Source organism: Siniperca chuatsi, linkage group LG7 (assembly GCF_020085105.1).
Source record: "Siniperca chuatsi isolate FFG_IHB_CAS linkage group LG7, ASM2008510v1, whole genome shotgun sequence".
Classification (NCBI taxonomy): Eukaryota; Metazoa; Chordata; class Actinopteri; order Centrarchiformes; family Sinipercidae; genus Siniperca; species Siniperca chuatsi.
In genome coordinates, this window is record NC_058048.1 from 10995725 (window position 1) to 11012391 (window position 16667).

General features: G+C 39.9%; 1 protein-coding gene across 4 annotated transcripts in view; it reads right to left on the minus strand.

Annotated features, from left to right (window-relative positions):
* The window catches only part of dscamb (Down syndrome cell adhesion molecule b), a 125890-nt gene that overhangs the window by 8023 nt on the left and 101200 nt on the right, over positions 1-16667 (minus strand). Inside the window, exons 12-30 of one of the 4 annotated variants that reach the window (XM_044201701.1) lie at positions 14282-14478; positions 13776-13872; positions 13340-13468; positions 13019-13186; positions 12093-12163; positions 11319-11562; positions 10187-10333; positions 8987-9142; positions 8532-8671; positions 8138-8291; positions 7908-8025; positions 7594-7760; positions 7119-7217; positions 6004-6192; positions 5225-5515; positions 3193-3369; positions 2672-2702; positions 2310-2425; positions 1998-2162 (exon numbers count right to left, since the gene is read on the minus strand). In XM_044201701.1, the coding sequence (XP_044057636.1) occupies positions 1998-2162; positions 2310-2425; positions 2672-2702; positions 3193-3369; positions 5225-5515; positions 6004-6192; positions 7119-7217; positions 7594-7760; positions 7908-8025; positions 8138-8291; positions 8532-8671; positions 8987-9142; positions 10187-10333; positions 11319-11562; positions 12093-12163; positions 13019-13186; positions 13340-13468; positions 13776-13872; positions 14282-14478 (2856 nt within the window). The remainder of the gene's footprint in view (positions 1-1997; positions 2163-2309; positions 2426-2671; positions 2703-3192; positions 3370-5224; positions 5516-6003; positions 6193-7118; positions 7218-7593; positions 7761-7907; positions 8026-8137; positions 8292-8531; positions 8672-8986; positions 9143-10186; positions 10334-11318; positions 11563-12092; positions 12164-13018; positions 13187-13339; positions 13469-13775; positions 13873-14281; positions 14479-16667) is intronic. The other 3 variants (XM_044201702.1, XM_044201703.1, XM_044201704.1) reach the window with 3 other exon arrangements.

Genomic DNA, 16667 nt, shown 5'->3' on the forward strand with positions numbered 1-16667 from the left:
TCCTCTGACACAGATTAACTACTGTAGCACTTCAGTCTGACTGGATCATTTTGTTTTGATAAATTTAGATATTTAGAATTACTCTCTTGGTCTGGGATCTGAACTCATTCAAGTCTGAGAGCTTCTATTATGTGAGTAATTAGATATTAGTGCTTGACATAAAACATAAAACATTATTCCATTCATAAGCATACATCAGTGTTAACTGAAAGAGTCTATGTGTACTTGGGACTGGATAGTATAAATTGTCTTTCAGATTTCTTTCAGATTTGTCTTTAAAATCTAATTATGAGAATTGCATTAGTCTCCAAGAGAGTATTTAATTTTCATATTACTCTGTCAATAATAGAATGAAAAGAAATTATTTTACACAATAAAAAAATGAAGTCTTTGGGGATGGCATCAAATAAACAAATTCAAGCCCACACATTTGCCACAGACCAATCAAGGAATTTCCCCACCTTCAGTTGCAGGACAAAGTTAAGAGTTGACCCTGTTTTTGGCTCATTCATACAGTGACTGCTCACATCCAAACAGCTGTTTAGATGTGGCTCATCAGTAACCAAAAACAACGTGATTTGTAGCTGGAATCGAAGAACAAGAGGGGAAATACAAGTCTTTCCTGCTGTGTTGTGGTACAAATCTACAGTCTATCCTTATGTGAGCACTGAACATTACCATCCCACAGCTCTGTACAATGACATTATCATCAATCTTAAGCTCCAACTGTCTCCATACAGACATATAAATAGTATCATATTCAGCCTGACCCAGACAGGCTGCTGCTCTCTGCACTGCTGGGCCAAATCAGAATGAGACCCTTTAGAAAAGGCCTGGATTGGATCTGTGCAGAGAAGAATGGTGCTGGTAATTGAAGTAGGTCAGAAAGTAATTCTATCAGCGGGGATGGAGGTGTTTGGCCAAAAAGGGATGAGTCAGCAAACTGGGTTCATGCCCCACTGGCCATGTTAAATGAACCAATCATATGACTATATGCTTGTATGTAAATGTATGTGTGTGTGATTGTGATGAGTATGATATTGTTCTGTGCATTTTACATTATGTCCTTGTGTGTGTGTTTATATTATACTGTGCTGTGTGTGTGTGTGTGTGTGTGTCTGTGTGAGTGTGTGTTACAGATGCCCTGATAAGTGGGCATACTGTTGGTGATGGCAGATAACAAACATACTCACAAAGCTCGGTATGTTCATGGGAAACGTTTTTTTTTTTCTGGTGATATTCGGCAGATTGTTGAACTGATATTTTATGCTTAAATTTTGAACCATTCAATCAGCAAAAGATAACCTCCAAGTCTATCTGTACTAAAGCTATCAAAAGTGAATATTAGTAATAATATCTGAATCTGTATTGCCAATTTGGGTGGGAAAATATAACTTTTTTGCACTGTCTGCACAAAATCATTTCAGTGCATCACTAATCAGTGTGTGCGTGTCCATGTCTGTATGTGCATGTGTGCACTCAGGTCCAACTGGCCAGTTGGAGCAGGGCAATCAGGTGAGGATGTGTCAAGAAGAGGCAGCGAGATCGCTACTCTTCATCAGTTCTGCTTCAGTGGAGCTCAAACACCAGAAGCCCAGAGGCTGCTCTGCAGCACGGCTGCTGAGTCTTTGTAATCTCACTGCTGGAAGTCGGCTCACATGTTATATGACGGCAGTCTATAGTTAAACTAAGACAAGCTGGAAAAGCTATTTGCCTTGCATGTAATTCAGATGAATGTGCAATGAAATGCTATTACCAGTGTTTATATTTTATGGTGCTGAGACAAATTTAATTGAAAGTGACATCCATCTACGAGAATATAGCTATGTAGATTCAGGAGGAAAATTAGCAGTTCAAGATTCATGGCTGCAGAGTAACCAAATAAAAACAAAACCCCTGCTTTAGCCACAAGACACTTTTTCAACATGATGTTAGTAACACAGGACTAGCAGTACTATTAATATTAGTAGTAAAGGAAATAAATGTTGAGCACTAACGGTGGTGGGACTCACTGGTTCCAGGCCTAGCATCGGACACGTCCACCAGCGGTCCAGTGGCCTGGGACAAAGACTGGTAGTGGACTGTGTGGGTCACTGTGGAGGTTTTTTGCTTATTTGTCTCCCCAAAGTCATTGTCTGTCAACAGCACGGTGGACCTGTCATCTAAGAGACAGAAAAATAACGGAGAGAAGAGGGAAAGCAGGGAAAGCAGGAAGGAACAAAAGACAGAGATAGAAAAAAATGCTGTCAGTCCTAAGCATAAAGAATATGGTGACTGATGAGCACAATGTCTTACTTCAAGTATCTTACCGATTGTCTCCATGGTGTCCCTCTCCTCGATGAGGAGCTGGGCTCTGGGGATGTCGATGTGCATTCTTAATGTCTGCTGCTGCTTGTTCACTGTGTCTGGAGTCCGTGTGTTCTTACTGAGGAGGTTAATGAGAAAAATGCATTACTTTTCAGCTGTGTGATTTTGCATTGTATCGCAGAAATGCTAATTCAGTTCAATTTAAGTTGATAAGTAGCTGTAAGAAGGCAAAGAGGGACAGCATATCCTGTGAGCAATATATTTGATTTTAACTGATGGGCACTGTAACTCCAGGCTACAGTGTGATTTATGTTCGCTGCTTAAAGGGAAACAGCCAGCGTAAATTGAAATTAAGCATACATACCTCATCAGCATTTCTGCCAGGCTTTTGGCATCTGTGAAGTCAGCAAAAAGGTAGTTAATACCATAATAGTGCTGTCCTAATTGATAAGCTACAGCAGTGAATATACTGTACAATCACTGTCAATTCCACTTAGAGATGTTTGAGAGTTGGATAAATGAACATGGAGGTGTTTGACCTGAAGAGACAGTTATTGAAGTTTCTTAATTATAAAAGTAAAGTTTAGCCTCAGTATTTCTCGGTTCAGATACACTTAAGCGTGGAACGATATTAATTGCAGGGCACTCTGAATGTATTGCTTTTTTTTGTCTGTGTGCTTATAGGTGAGCATGTTTGCACACAGGCATGTTAGGCTCAGACTGGAAAGACTAGATGTGTGTAGGTATTTCAACATGTGTGTATACAGTATGCGAATGTGCTTAGGGACTTCTTAGGGTCTTCTTTCTGTTACTCAGATAAAGTGCATTTTTTCTTTATGAGATGCACGTCATACAAAATAAGCCATCATTTTATCTACAACCCACCTCTGAGTCTCTTGAGCCTCTGCTCCCTCCTCCTCCTCTTTAGCACCATAAGCATGATAAAGACCAGCACGGCTACCACAAGAACAGAGGTGATGGTCACCACCATCTTCAGACCTCCACTGCCTGACATATTGTCTGAGATGGGGTCGCCTGTCTTCAGCAAGGGAGGAATGGTACCTTGGATAATAAACACATTCAGACATTTATGAGGAATTAATGATTAGTTTTGATGTTTTTTCCCCCTGTTTATGTAAAACATTTGTTCAAAACCACACTGATCTGCTCCTTTTTTGCAACACCAAAACAACAATGTTAAAAAACAATTATTCCTGCCAGTAAAGGGTGGAAGAAAAATAATTTTTATGCAGCACAGTCAAAGATTATAGGGATGAAACATGCTTAGGAGTTGAATATTGATTTCCCCATGCATGCTTTTAATGTGCAGACTTTGTTGTAATCCTTGATCTCTCAAAGAAAACACTAGGAATCCTTTAAGCTGCATTTCTTCTGGTTGAGCTACACAATTTAAAAAACAATTCTGGCTGTTCTAAATACATTAGAAAGATAATTTAGGTCATTTATTAGCCTCTAACTTGAACTTTGTATATATAATTATTATTATTAATATTATTAGTATAATTAGCCATCCATCCATCCATCCATTTTTTGAACAGGGTTGCAGCAGTCTGGAGCCTCTCAGCACACACTGGGTTCATCAAAGAGATGACCAACATGTAAGATATAGACAGATAAACACATTCACATCTACAGGCAATTTTAAGTCTCCAGTTCACCTGACCTTAATTTCTTTTGAACTATGGGAGAAACCCCACTGATTCAAACCCACCCCTACTTTATTGATATTGCTTGACTATTTGGTTGTTCACAGGAATTGGATCTCTAACTGCTTTAAAATTTGTGAAAGTTTCCTAATGCCTTCCCTTTCCCTAATTTCACAGTTAAAATATATTTTTCTCCTTGGTCATAGTAGAAAAGCCTCTGGCTGATCGAAGCTGGGACACCAGGTTTGTAGGAGACCGAATATGTGCTGTTATTCTCCTGGGCTGCTGCTCAGCAGCTGAGCTGAGCTATAGACCCACTGTCAAACTAACAATAGCATCCGCACAAACATGCCCACACACACACACACACACACACGCAAAAGCACATCCACTCACACATAACATCCTGACAGGCAGCTTATACGTCTCAGCAAAACCTTTCAAAGGAAATTAATGAATAGTCTGGAGCGCACCACAGAGCTCCCACCACCTCCTATCCTTCTTTACAGCTTATACACTTCCTTTGTGTATGACTGATACAATGTGTAGCCCAAGGCAAATAAAGCTACACCATGGCCCGTGGAGAATCTGAAGACCGTCTCCGTTTTTATCACTCAGCTGAGCCGTCAGAATACCTGTCAATTTGTTCAAAGGTTGACAAAACTGTCTTATTCACAACTCTTAAAGCACATACTGTACTGTAGGCAGAGCTGCAGAGTGGCACTTCATGCTGAAACACTGCTGCCCTGAACAGTCGCAGTAAAGGGTGCAACACTGTTTTAACTGATGTTGTAATGATTAAAAATTCAGTCATTTCAGTCTTATGCTCTGTCTGATTTCTTCCCTTTGCCCTCAACCCTCCTTCTTCTGATTGTGTGTTGATTTGAAACATGGTGGTGCCCTACTTAAAACTTACTAAATTTTTGTTAGAGAGTTACTGTAACACTGTCTCACAACAGCTTAAACTGGATAAGATCTGATATCACAGAACACAAAAAGAAGAAGAAACAAGACTGCCCTCCAAACCCTTTTTGTTGGTCTGTATACTTGTTTCCTGTTCCATGACATTCATGTTATCTGTAAACTGATTAGACATGTTTGGCCCTATTTTCAATTTGTAGGGACGTTTTATTATTTTTTAAACATTCTTAAATTACCCCTGAGTTGCTACTAAAACTTCTATCCCATCCTGATCCAATGATCCTCTATATCTGTGCAACTCTGTGACAATCTGTTTAATCCAAACTCACTTCCGTCAGCATTGAGAGTAGCAAAGGTGATCCTCTTTTCTGCTGAGCCGGCGCTATTGGTGACCTTCATCTGCAGTTCGTACCAGGTCGCCTCCTGCAAGTCGTACAGGATGTAGCTCTTGGTCAGCGATGTGCGCTGGGCAGTGGTCCAGGTGGCTGAGTCCACTGCTCGGTACTCCAGTATGAAGGAGGTGATTGGACAGCCGCCGTTGTTCCAGCCAACCAGATTGAGCCTAGCCCTGGTGGAGTTGATGCTGGTGAAGAGTTCATGTTCTTTGGCAAACTGCGGTTCTGAGGAGAAGATAGAAAGAAAAGATGATCAACATTTCACCGTTTAGGATTTTGACAAAAAGTTTCACAGTCGACCAACATGGAAACCTTTGTGGACATATAATACATGAATACAAGTCAGTCAGCTCTAAGGAATATGAGTTACAGGGTTTTTTTCCCCCATGAAATTTGCCACAATTTAGTGGGTTCTACAGGAGGTTTGAGTTATGAGTTTTTAAGATCAATGAAAACAAAATCGTATCATGTCATCAAATTTCAGTGTGAGAAAAGAAAATATTCCCTTACCTACTTTCATTCATTCTACCTCTTGAGTTATTAGAGAAAAACTGCAATATAGGTATGGGAACATGACTCCCAGAAGAAGTTTCTTTGAAGGATCTTAGACAACATGATTAGTTGTTATAACAGAACTGCATTTTGTCTGATTCTGAGACTCAAAACTCAAAATGTAGCAAACACATTCAACTCCCTAGCGTGGCACTCCTTACCTTTCCCATGGGTCTTAGCTTCAATGATCTCACTGATGCGCCCGGGCCCCACTGCATTCTGGGCCGTCAGGGTGAATTTGTACCAGGTGCCACATTTCAGGTTCTCCAGTCGGTACGAACGTTCACTGGGGCTGATGGGAAAACTGCCCCACTGCTCACTGTTGTCCTCTGAGTACTGCAGGATGTAACCTGCAAGAGAAGAGAAAGATGAAGGAGACAGGAAATTCTAAAAGTAATTATACAGAAAAATTTACCTTTATTTACGCATAAATTATATGTATTTTCTATAATACAATCATTTAAATGGAAATATTTTCACAAGTCTATTTTTATCTGTAGAAATCTCTTTATGAATGCACTTACATTTTGAGTGCACCTTTAAATTATTAATGGATGTAAGACAACATGGATACCTCACATCAGATTCAGTCCTTTATTCAAGGTAACTGTTTAATGAAACATTTGGTAAAAGCTTACACAAGACCAAGTCTGCCTATCATACAACTGTAGCTGAACAGGCTGACCGACCGACCAACCAACCAACATTGCCTTCCCTAGAGCATGCTGCAAGCCTGGCTAAAAATAGACAATTGTAAGCTTAGGTGTGTGTGTATTTTGGTGATGGATGACGCTGTGAGCAGTGAAGCAAAACAAATATCACAGAGAAGGTATCATGGACATGGCTTTTTTAGTGACTACAACTCTACAGACAGGAGCCCCATAATTAGGAGCAATGATAAATCACCACAAATCGTCTCTCTGTGATTGCGCTTTCTTTAAGATGGAGCGCTTTAATCTTTCAGTTAAACAGACCTAATCTTCCCTGCTGCTTTTTAATCTATCTTTTAGGACTCGAGTATTCAGCCCAAACACCAGATAATGAGAAACAGGAACAAAAACAGGAATATTAGACCAGAGTAATGGAAGAGGTGACATTGGTTATCATAGGGAAGCTGAAGGGAGGTGATTCTTTTTATATAAAGGATAATGTATGTAGTTGAAGCATATTTGCGTACGTGTACATCACATTAAGTTGTCACTAAACTGTCCACTGTGCTGTTTCAGATTCATTTGTTGTATGTGTGTGTGTGTGTGTGCCACTGTGTCGCTCTCACCTCTGATGGAGCTCCCTCCGTTGTCTCCAGGTATCCATGACAACGTGATTGATGTGGTGGTAGTCTTGGTAACTGTGAGGCGTGGCTGGTCAGGAGGGACTGAGGACAAACAAAAATTCACTGCATGGTTAGTATGTGTTTTAGACTGCCTCATGTCTCTCTGTCAAGAGTCAATGCCTGATGTTTAATAGCAACATGATAACCCATGTTGGCACACTTGGACCACACTCTTGGCCAAGGTGGAATGACCATGTGTTGAGGATGATGATGATTTTTTTAACCTGAGCTTTATGAAAGGTAGGGAGCAGAAACCTTTGTGCTTAGAGATCTGATGGGCTGAAAAATATTATATAACATTGCAGCTGTTCCAGGTTCCAGGCCCATATACGCTTTAACTTCTGTCAAACTGGATGTGTTCATTGTGATAAAGAAAGTGCAACATTATGGCTCTTGTATGTTTCCTAAGACTGCTTGCCTTGGACCTGCAGGTTGAGTGTGATCTCATCTGACCCCCAGTTGTTGCTGGCCACACAGCTGTAGTTCCCAGAATCCTCTGCTTTCACTGTGCGGATGATGAAGCTGCCGTTGCCATGGACACTACGACGACCATCCACCAGGACAGGTGTAGGAGTTCCATTAGTGCTGGAGAAACAATGTTGAAAAATGAATGAAATGAAAATGAATACTGTAGGTCATGATGAAAAGCCATTACATTGCCACGATATCCTTGAAAGCTTGATATTCTATCTGTACTGAGCAGTACAACATGATTGTTTGTGTGAAACTTACTTTCCCTTGAGCCACTTGATGGTAGGAGGAGGGTCTCCAACAGCCTTGCATGGTAAAACAATATCTTTCATCCAGGGAGTGGTCACTGTCCCATTGAAAGTCAGAATCCTGGCTGGAGCTAAAAACAACACAAACACATGACTTTGTTGGTGGTCTAAATGGAGGACGCTTTTGGGTGACAATAACTGTATGAATCTAAACAATGTCAAAGGCTGGTGAGGGTGGTGTACCTTTGGCCAAAGGCTCCACTGTGATCTTCTCACTGTTGTTGCCATGACCAGCAGCCGTCACAGCCACCACCCAGATACTGTACTGTCTATTTCGAGCCAGATTGGGGATCCTGTAGAAATATGCATCTGGGGATGCCTCAAACTCACTCATCACCTGTAAAACGGAGAGAGGAGAAATAATTAATGTATCATTGGGTAGCAGCAGTGTCCAGAAAACATTGAGATGGTTTGATTCAAAGCTTCACGTAGCAGAATGGGTGTGCCTATGTTCAGTATGGGTACCAGTATAAATCACTTCATTCTGCCATGTTTTAATGCTTGAATTAAATTTGGCTGTGACAAACTTTTTTGTTAAAAAAAAAGGATCACTGAACATCTTTTGGTATACAAATGCTATTACCATCGGATGCAGGTTAGAGCAGAAGACGATGTATTTCCTGATGATGCCGTTAAGTTTGAGCGGAGGCAGCCAGGAGACAAACACCACAGAGCTGCTGGAGGCTGCAGCCTTAACCCCCGCTGGAGGACCAGGAACTGGGGAAGAAGAGAGCAGTGTAGGGTTCAGAGAATATGCATGCATATGTAGTTTTAGTTTGTATTGCTATATGTAGAATAATCTCTGTATGTTAACATTTTGAGAAATTTAGCTGACCACCTAATCCAACATGATTCACGAGTTAGAAGCTGAATAAGCATTGAGGTTAAATTATGAAAATGATAACGGTAAAAGCAAACACTAGTTAGAAAGAAGTCCTTTTATAGATGTTTTTCTGCTGCGTAAGATTTACAGTATGGGTTGTACAGAAATTTAACTGTGCTATCTCTGTTATTTCTGGTAATGTATCATACCATCCTCTTTAGTGCGGACGTAAATCTGTTCACTGCGGACACCATCTCCAGCGTTGGTGAAAGCTAAGACCTGGATGCTGTAGTTGGTGTACTTCTCCAAACTGTCCAGCTCCAGAGACGGCTGACTGGTGGTCACGTTCCTGATTTCTCCCAATTCTGACACAGGAGAGGAGACACGTTAATAAACACACTACAGTGGTATGGTGCAGCTTAGTGTGATCATTGTGAATACTAATACCAACAACAGTTACTTCAGCGTTGAGAAGTTATCAACATATTGGTTACCTGTGAGGAAAACTAAAATTGTACTCCAGTCTTCTGAGAGAATCGACTGAGAATGTTCTGAATGTACAGTATAGATCATGTATGGGAAGCACTCCTCTGCATAATGTGTGTTTTAACCCAAAAAAACAGGTATTGAGGGATTTTACTTTTCATTTTTGCTCTGATTCCTCTCTCCTCTCCTCTACTCCCTCATGTCCTGTAGCTCAGAGCTGAGGGCATGGGCCTCACTGAGTTATTGGATTGTGAATTATTGATGGAGTCCAGCCAGACTGCAGGTTGGATCACTGCTATACAGCAGGGTATACATTCAAGGGAAAAAAAACAGGAACCGCAAATATTCCCTCTGTGCAATGCAGTATTTCCACTGCTGATCAGCATCAGAAAATCAGTCATCTCATCTCATACTGTAATGTGGCTCATGTGAAAATCAGATATTGTTTATCAAGCATGTAAATTAAAATGCAAAAATGAATACTGTAAGTGAAAATTACACCTAAAATTTGAAAAATATGTAAAAATGATAATAGTGTCTCATTAACCTCAAATAGGACGAGTCAGATATACAGTAGATAGAGTGGTAAATGAGACACAACTGTCCCTTACTGAGGTCTTGGTCATTTATCAAGAAATAACTGTTTATATCCAAGAATTTTGTAAAACATTATATGAAGAAAAACACACACACACACACACAATTATCTAAGTTACACCACCTCTGAAACTCACTACAGAATATTACAGTATGACAATACCACAGCTTCCCCTGGTGGATGAACCATGACAACAAGCAACAGCAATGAAAAACAAACCCAGCATTAATGACAAATCAAGTGGCTTAAAGTATTGACTTAAATGGTGAGTAAACTGCATTGGTCTATAACCGATGTCAGTGTTTGGGTGTGTTGATGTTAATACCTCCATCGGGCAGGTTAGCCCAGTAGATGACTCTGTATCCCTGCAGGTTTCCATTGAGAGCCTCTCTGGGCAGAGGCATCCAGGAGAGCGAGATGACCTCTGGAGACTTTGCCACAGCCAGGACATTTTCAGGAGGCCGAGACGGCACTAAGAGAAACACGAGGGGAGAAAAAGTGTTGGAGTGGAGGCTTAATGGAGGCTTACGGAGTGGCAACACCAGTGACTGTCTGGGCAAGTACCCTCATGTAGGCAATTCACTGACTACCACAAATGAGTTTAAAAAAGACCTGCTGATACCATATTACATCTGGAACATCTGTTTAGATACATGAATCATTTTGGTACCACGTCTAACAATGAAACTATAATCACATCCTCTTTTTCTTCTTTATTGAGAGAACCAAATCTTTTAATCAGCAAAGGAGACATTAGTGAAAAGTAGTGTTTAATTCTAAAATGGTTGAATGTTTTAGTTGCTTAATATTTCATAAATAATGACAAATGCATCCTCAAACTCTCTCTCCGAGATTATTCGGAGTGAAAAGATCTAAAAAAACCCTAGATATATTAATGTTATAAAATGCAAAAGATTATTACAGTCACTACATCACATTTCTAGTTCAGTATGATAGAAATATTTGGTATTTTTGTGAAGCAGGTACATTTAGTTAAAGAAAAGAAAAAAAAACAACCCATCCCATGTATTATTTTATTGTGAATCGAGTTTTTTTTAATGAGAAGGGCTTCAAAAACAAGAAGGGACTCTTCATATTTTGTTAAATCAGTATACAATTCCGCCATAATCAGAGATTTTGGTAGAATAGTACTGACGATCAAGCATTTGTTTGTTTGGCTTGTGATGTAATTCAACATATGTCCAGTAGAGGGAGGCCTCACAGAGCCATTGCATCTAAAAGGCCTCAGTAGAAGGGTCAAATTTGGTCATTCAGTCCAAAATATCAAGTCAAACAGCAAGTAGTCCACATAAAATAAAAGGTTATACTAACTTCAAGTGATAACCAAGTAAACTATAAACAAGGTCCTCAGGATGGACACATGGACTTAGACCCTTGGACATTTACAGAAACACATCGTATATAACACATCAGATCCACCCACACCCCCTCCTTACCATCCTCCAGGGTTTTGCTGACCACCTGCTGTGAGGATGGCCCGGTGCCTGCCCTGTTAGCAGCCTGCACCACCACGCTGTACTGAGTGAACTTCTTCAGGTTGTCCAGCGTGATGCTCTCTGTGGTGTCTCCTGTGGTGTCCACGCTGATGATGGTGAACTGGTGGCTCCCACCAGGGCTGTACTCCCTGTAGCCCACCTGGTAGCCCCGGATCACACCGTTCTGCAAGTGCTTCTGGGGAGGCTGCGAGACGAGGAACAGGAGAGAAAACGGTGAGAAGACCATAACTCCTGAGCTGTGGTAACTTTTACCCAAACTATTCAAACATTAAATATTAAATACTAAAGCAAACCACTCATAAAACACGACATTGATATTGGATGTTTATGCAAGGTTATGCAGCTTGACTTAGTACATGTGAAATCTCATTACTCATCTTCTGTCAATGTCATATATTTATAAACAATCAAACTACCACAGGTCATAAAACAAGCCATAACTTATAGTTGTACACATACGTTAAAAGTTACTTTTGCTCCTTGTAATGCCTTTAACCATATACAGTATTTTGTGCTACTTTAATAATGTTATTTATTCATTCTTTATTCAGATCCCGATTAGCCTTCACAAAGTCACTGCTAGCCTTTTTGGGATTCAAATAAAATTCTAAAACAAAAATAAACAGTAAAGAGATGTACATTATAGAATAGTCTACATGCTGGTATACATATCGGTGCCGCAGCTCATAGTTATACATAAAGTTTGGACTTTACCTTCCAGGAAACTTTGATGCTCTGTGGGGAGGTGGGCTCCAGAATGACATCCTGTGGTGGGCCGTCAGGAGCTGTAAATAAAGCACATCATTCAATATTACAGCATGCTTGTGTTTGGAAGAAATGATCCGCCATTGTTAGAGCAATTCACTTTTCATCCCATTAAATTTCACTAGATGGTGCTGTTGAGTTAAGAATGTGTTTTCCTTCATGGTCTTCCTCATTCAAGTGCCTCGCCGTTTCCACCTCAGCTTAATAGTAATTTAAAATAAACTTGAAACATCATCAACTTTAACCTTTAAAATAATGTGAAAAATTGATACATGTTTTATTTAATTTGAAGTTTATGACTTTATTTTAGCAATGAATCCAGTAAAATGGGGCCTTTTAATGTGTTGGTACGCCTGTGGGGGGATCATTATAGGCAATAGAAGATAAGTGAACACTGATAGAGCCGACTGAAAGCAACAGTGCACTGATCTGTTTCTTCAGATGTAAAAGATGATGACCTCCATTTAAAACAACCATAAAATAATTATGTGCAAGATGACTCAACAGGTTTGAGGGCCAGGAGGGATTTGGACACCATAGCTGAGGAGTTTCTTTCCAAACCAGTAATCAGACAGAGTCAATTCTCTACAGAGCTGAGTTAAAATATAAAAAAATAAATTATGGTGGCAGTGTAAAGTTAATAACAGCCAAATGAACACTTTCAAAGAGTGTTTTATTTTATGTTCTAGGAAAAATTATTTCAGCTGCACTGCGGTTTGATCTACTCCCTCGCTGTTTGCAGTGTTAATATCCTTTTCAGTAATAATGTTAGTTCTGAGCAGCTAATTTTACTATGAACTTTACACTCAAATTAGAGAAAACAGTGACAGTGTTTCTACGGGACTTAGTGTCATGCTCATGAGAAGTTCACTAACCTGCTTCATCAGTAGTGATGGTGAGCTCGTTGCTTGGGTTGCTGTTGCCAATAATGTTCTTGGCGACCATGCGGATGTTGTAAGTGGAGGAAGGGTGGAGGTCAATAATAGTGGCCTGGTTGAGTTGCGGTGACACATCTTTCGTTACCTGGGCTGATAGCCATGATGCTAGCAGAAACAAAGGCGGAAAATAGACTCTTAGCAATGGAAAGCAACATTTATCATTTCTTGTTTCTGGATTTCTGCCACTTTTGAGTAATTGTTACAGACAATTTACACATAGTTACATTGACATGAGTTATTTCTTGAACTTGTGTCTACCTGATTTGTTCTTGCACTCAATATCATATCCTGTGATGGGGCTGTTGCCATCAAAGCCCATGGTCCAGCGGAGAGCTATGGTCCGATCTTTAACCTCCCGGATCTCCACCTCTGGAGGGTCGGGTGGTTCTGAGGAAAAGTGTGAAAACAACTGAGTGTTATAGTGGTAGCCCTGAAATAGAACTGGGAGGCAAGCAGACCAGACAGATGTATCGGTTTTCCTCTGTCTGTGATTTCCCCAGTGAGAGATTATGGATAGAACTGCAAAGAGCAGGAGTCACACTGTGCAGCAATTAAATGAATAAATGAATGAATTAGGTAATAAATGATAGAAAACTTTACTACTCCTGGAGGGAATTTTGTCTTCTTCCAAACAGACCCACTGAAAAAGCACCTAGCATGAGTTGAACTGACTCTGAGATGAGGGGGAGCTTACCTTGCACTGTCAGCTGTATGATGCCTCGGTCCTCACCGAAGGAGTTGATGGCATGACAGGAGAAGAAACCTGAGTCCTCACGAACAGTAGGCATAATCTACAGAGAGACACACCATATGCAGGGCATAAAATTATGTTTCATCCTTAGTGATTCTGTAAAAAGGAGGATGGGCAGTGTCCTAACATGTGGGACACTTAACTTCTAAATTATCTCAAGGCACATATTTCTTGCAATTTTACAATACTGCGTTACACATGTACTCGTTCATACTGTGTTTTAATAACCATTAAATTGAACTGAGAGCGAGGTCTTTAATATTTTATACTCTACTTGAAGATTTTAAGATTATGTGAGTGTATTTGAGCCAGATATTTTTTTACTATGCCTTCCCTACTCTTTCTTCCTCTCTGCTTTCCATCTGTCTGAATAGACAGAAATTACTGTTGTGCGCTCCCCAAAATTAGATTGAAAATATGTTTGCATTACAGTGAAACTGAGCGCTCACCACCAGCGTAGAGATGACTTCGTCGGCCACCTCTTTGACGGTGACCACGTATCGGCTGGTCTCTGGGTTGATAATGCGTTCTTCTTTCTCCCAGCGCACCATGATGGGTTTCTCCCCATGTGCGATGCAGCTCATCTTCTTCTCCTCGCCCTGCGTAGCCAGAGTGGTGTTGGGGTAGGAGGTGATCATGGCTGGAACTGGATAGAGGGGACAGAAGTTTAGGGGAAGAGTGAAGGAAGAGCAACAATAGAGAGAACAGGGGAAAATGGAATGAAAATAAGACGATGATATCAGTTAAAACATTCAGGTCTTTGCCATTTTCTGCACATTTGTTGTTGAATATGTTGATAATAGAGAAGACAATAGAGTAATATCAAACATAACCCTTTTTAACAGTATATCTACATCCCCTTCCATGGAAATAATTGCTTTCATAGTGCCATGTGTTAATCCTTTTATTCCAAAATACAAGAAATCAAATTATATTTGAAAAACACAGCACATATGCATTCTCTAACTGTGTTTCTTGTCTTATACTGAGAAAGCTCCTTTCCTCTTTTTCTCTGACAATTATGACAACCATTTAAACACTCCAGGGACCATCATGAACTCATGTTTGAGTCTACCTGTCTCTCACAATACTTAGAGATTGAAATGGAGCCCTTCAGGTAAGCCTGCGCCTGCTTTGATAATGACAGCAAACGGTAACATGCAGCTTTCTGAGGATGAGGCGGAGGAACGGAGAAGAAAGTGGTGACTCCTGACTGAACTCCCATCGGTCTGAGCGTGGAGCCGGTCTGGCTCTACGCCGTAACCGCACACCAGGCTCATTAGCAACACATGCCCTTGTGTGTGTGTGTGTGTGTGTATCATTCAGCAGAACGAGTATCTGTTGTAAATGTCTCTCACCCAGACTACTCACAGTCTGTACTCACACTATTCTCATACTCACACTTTCTTTCATTCTGTCTTTTTCTCTCTACTGAGACTTTCAGGTGATATTCACAGTATAATTATCTCTAAAGTGTGAAGCTCCTGAATTGGAATACACCATATTAACTTCTGCAGTTTGAGTGGACTGAATGATTATGTATTATGTATTAATGTGGACATTATGGACATTATCTTAATTAATATAGATGTTATAATGAAGGTAAAACAATTTGAATTATCTGACTGTTGCCAGGTTTGTGATCTGAGTGACTCAAAGCACATTGAAACTTGTAGGAGTAAATGATCATGGGAATCCATTCAAAGCTCTATGAAAGAAATGCATAGGCATCCAATTTTGAACTACAGTAACTGAGAAAATATTGAGTAGAACATATTTCAACATCAACAAATCCAATAATGTCCCCCTTACAATGCAGAATAAAGTGAAATTACAATGGCCACTATAATAGTCTAGTTTTATATTATTTATTTTATTTTTAAAATAACTTTAAACCAGATTATAATTCTTTGCAGGAATTTATTTGTTAGCAGATAACAATCTCGGAAGACACTATATTAAACTAAGGCCACAACTAACGATTATTTTATATTATTGATCAATCTATTGATTGTTTTTTACATATTTTAATCACATAATCGTTTTGTTTATAAAATGTCAGAATACAACGAAAAACGTCATTCACATTTTCCCAGAGCCAAAAGAGACTCTTCAAATTGTTAGTTTTATCTGACCAAGAACCCAAACCCAAAGACACTCAGTTTACACCAGTTTAACCAAATTCGGTTAATAAATTACTTAAAGCTACATTCATTGACATTTTGGCTACTTGGGGGCAGTGGAACCAAGCTATAAACACAACACTGACATATTATCACCCTATGAAGTTGATATGGCAAACATGTTATCAAACAGTTGCTTATTTATACATCCAGCAGTTACAGAGCAACATTATCACTCACAGTCCTGTTTGTGTCCAACTGATAAATGTTTGTCCAAAATTCACTCTCCTTTTAGATCTGATTTGATTTCCACCAGCTCCTGAGGGAAATAGCTGGCTCTTCAGCTATTTAATGCTCCACTATGTTCACCAGCTAGTCACTAACTTGTCTGGTGTTCAGTGCTGGGCAGGTAGTGTACGGTGGGTTTTAACGATTTTTCGCTGTGGCTTTAAATTACATTGATGAGAGTGAATCAAAACAGTAAAGTCAAGGTCCAGAAAACCAAAACAATGAACTGAAAGACGCTTTAAAGCTACGTAGAGCTTAAGTGAACAGCAGTGTCTCCATGGGTTTGTCATTACCGGTGACTCCTTTTACATTACACATAACCATTTGATCCATTGTTAATATGGTGAATACTGTGTCATTGGAAAGAAAAGTAGTGGTAGCTAGATACTTGTGTATTATCGGTTGGAGGCCTTCTCTTCCAAGA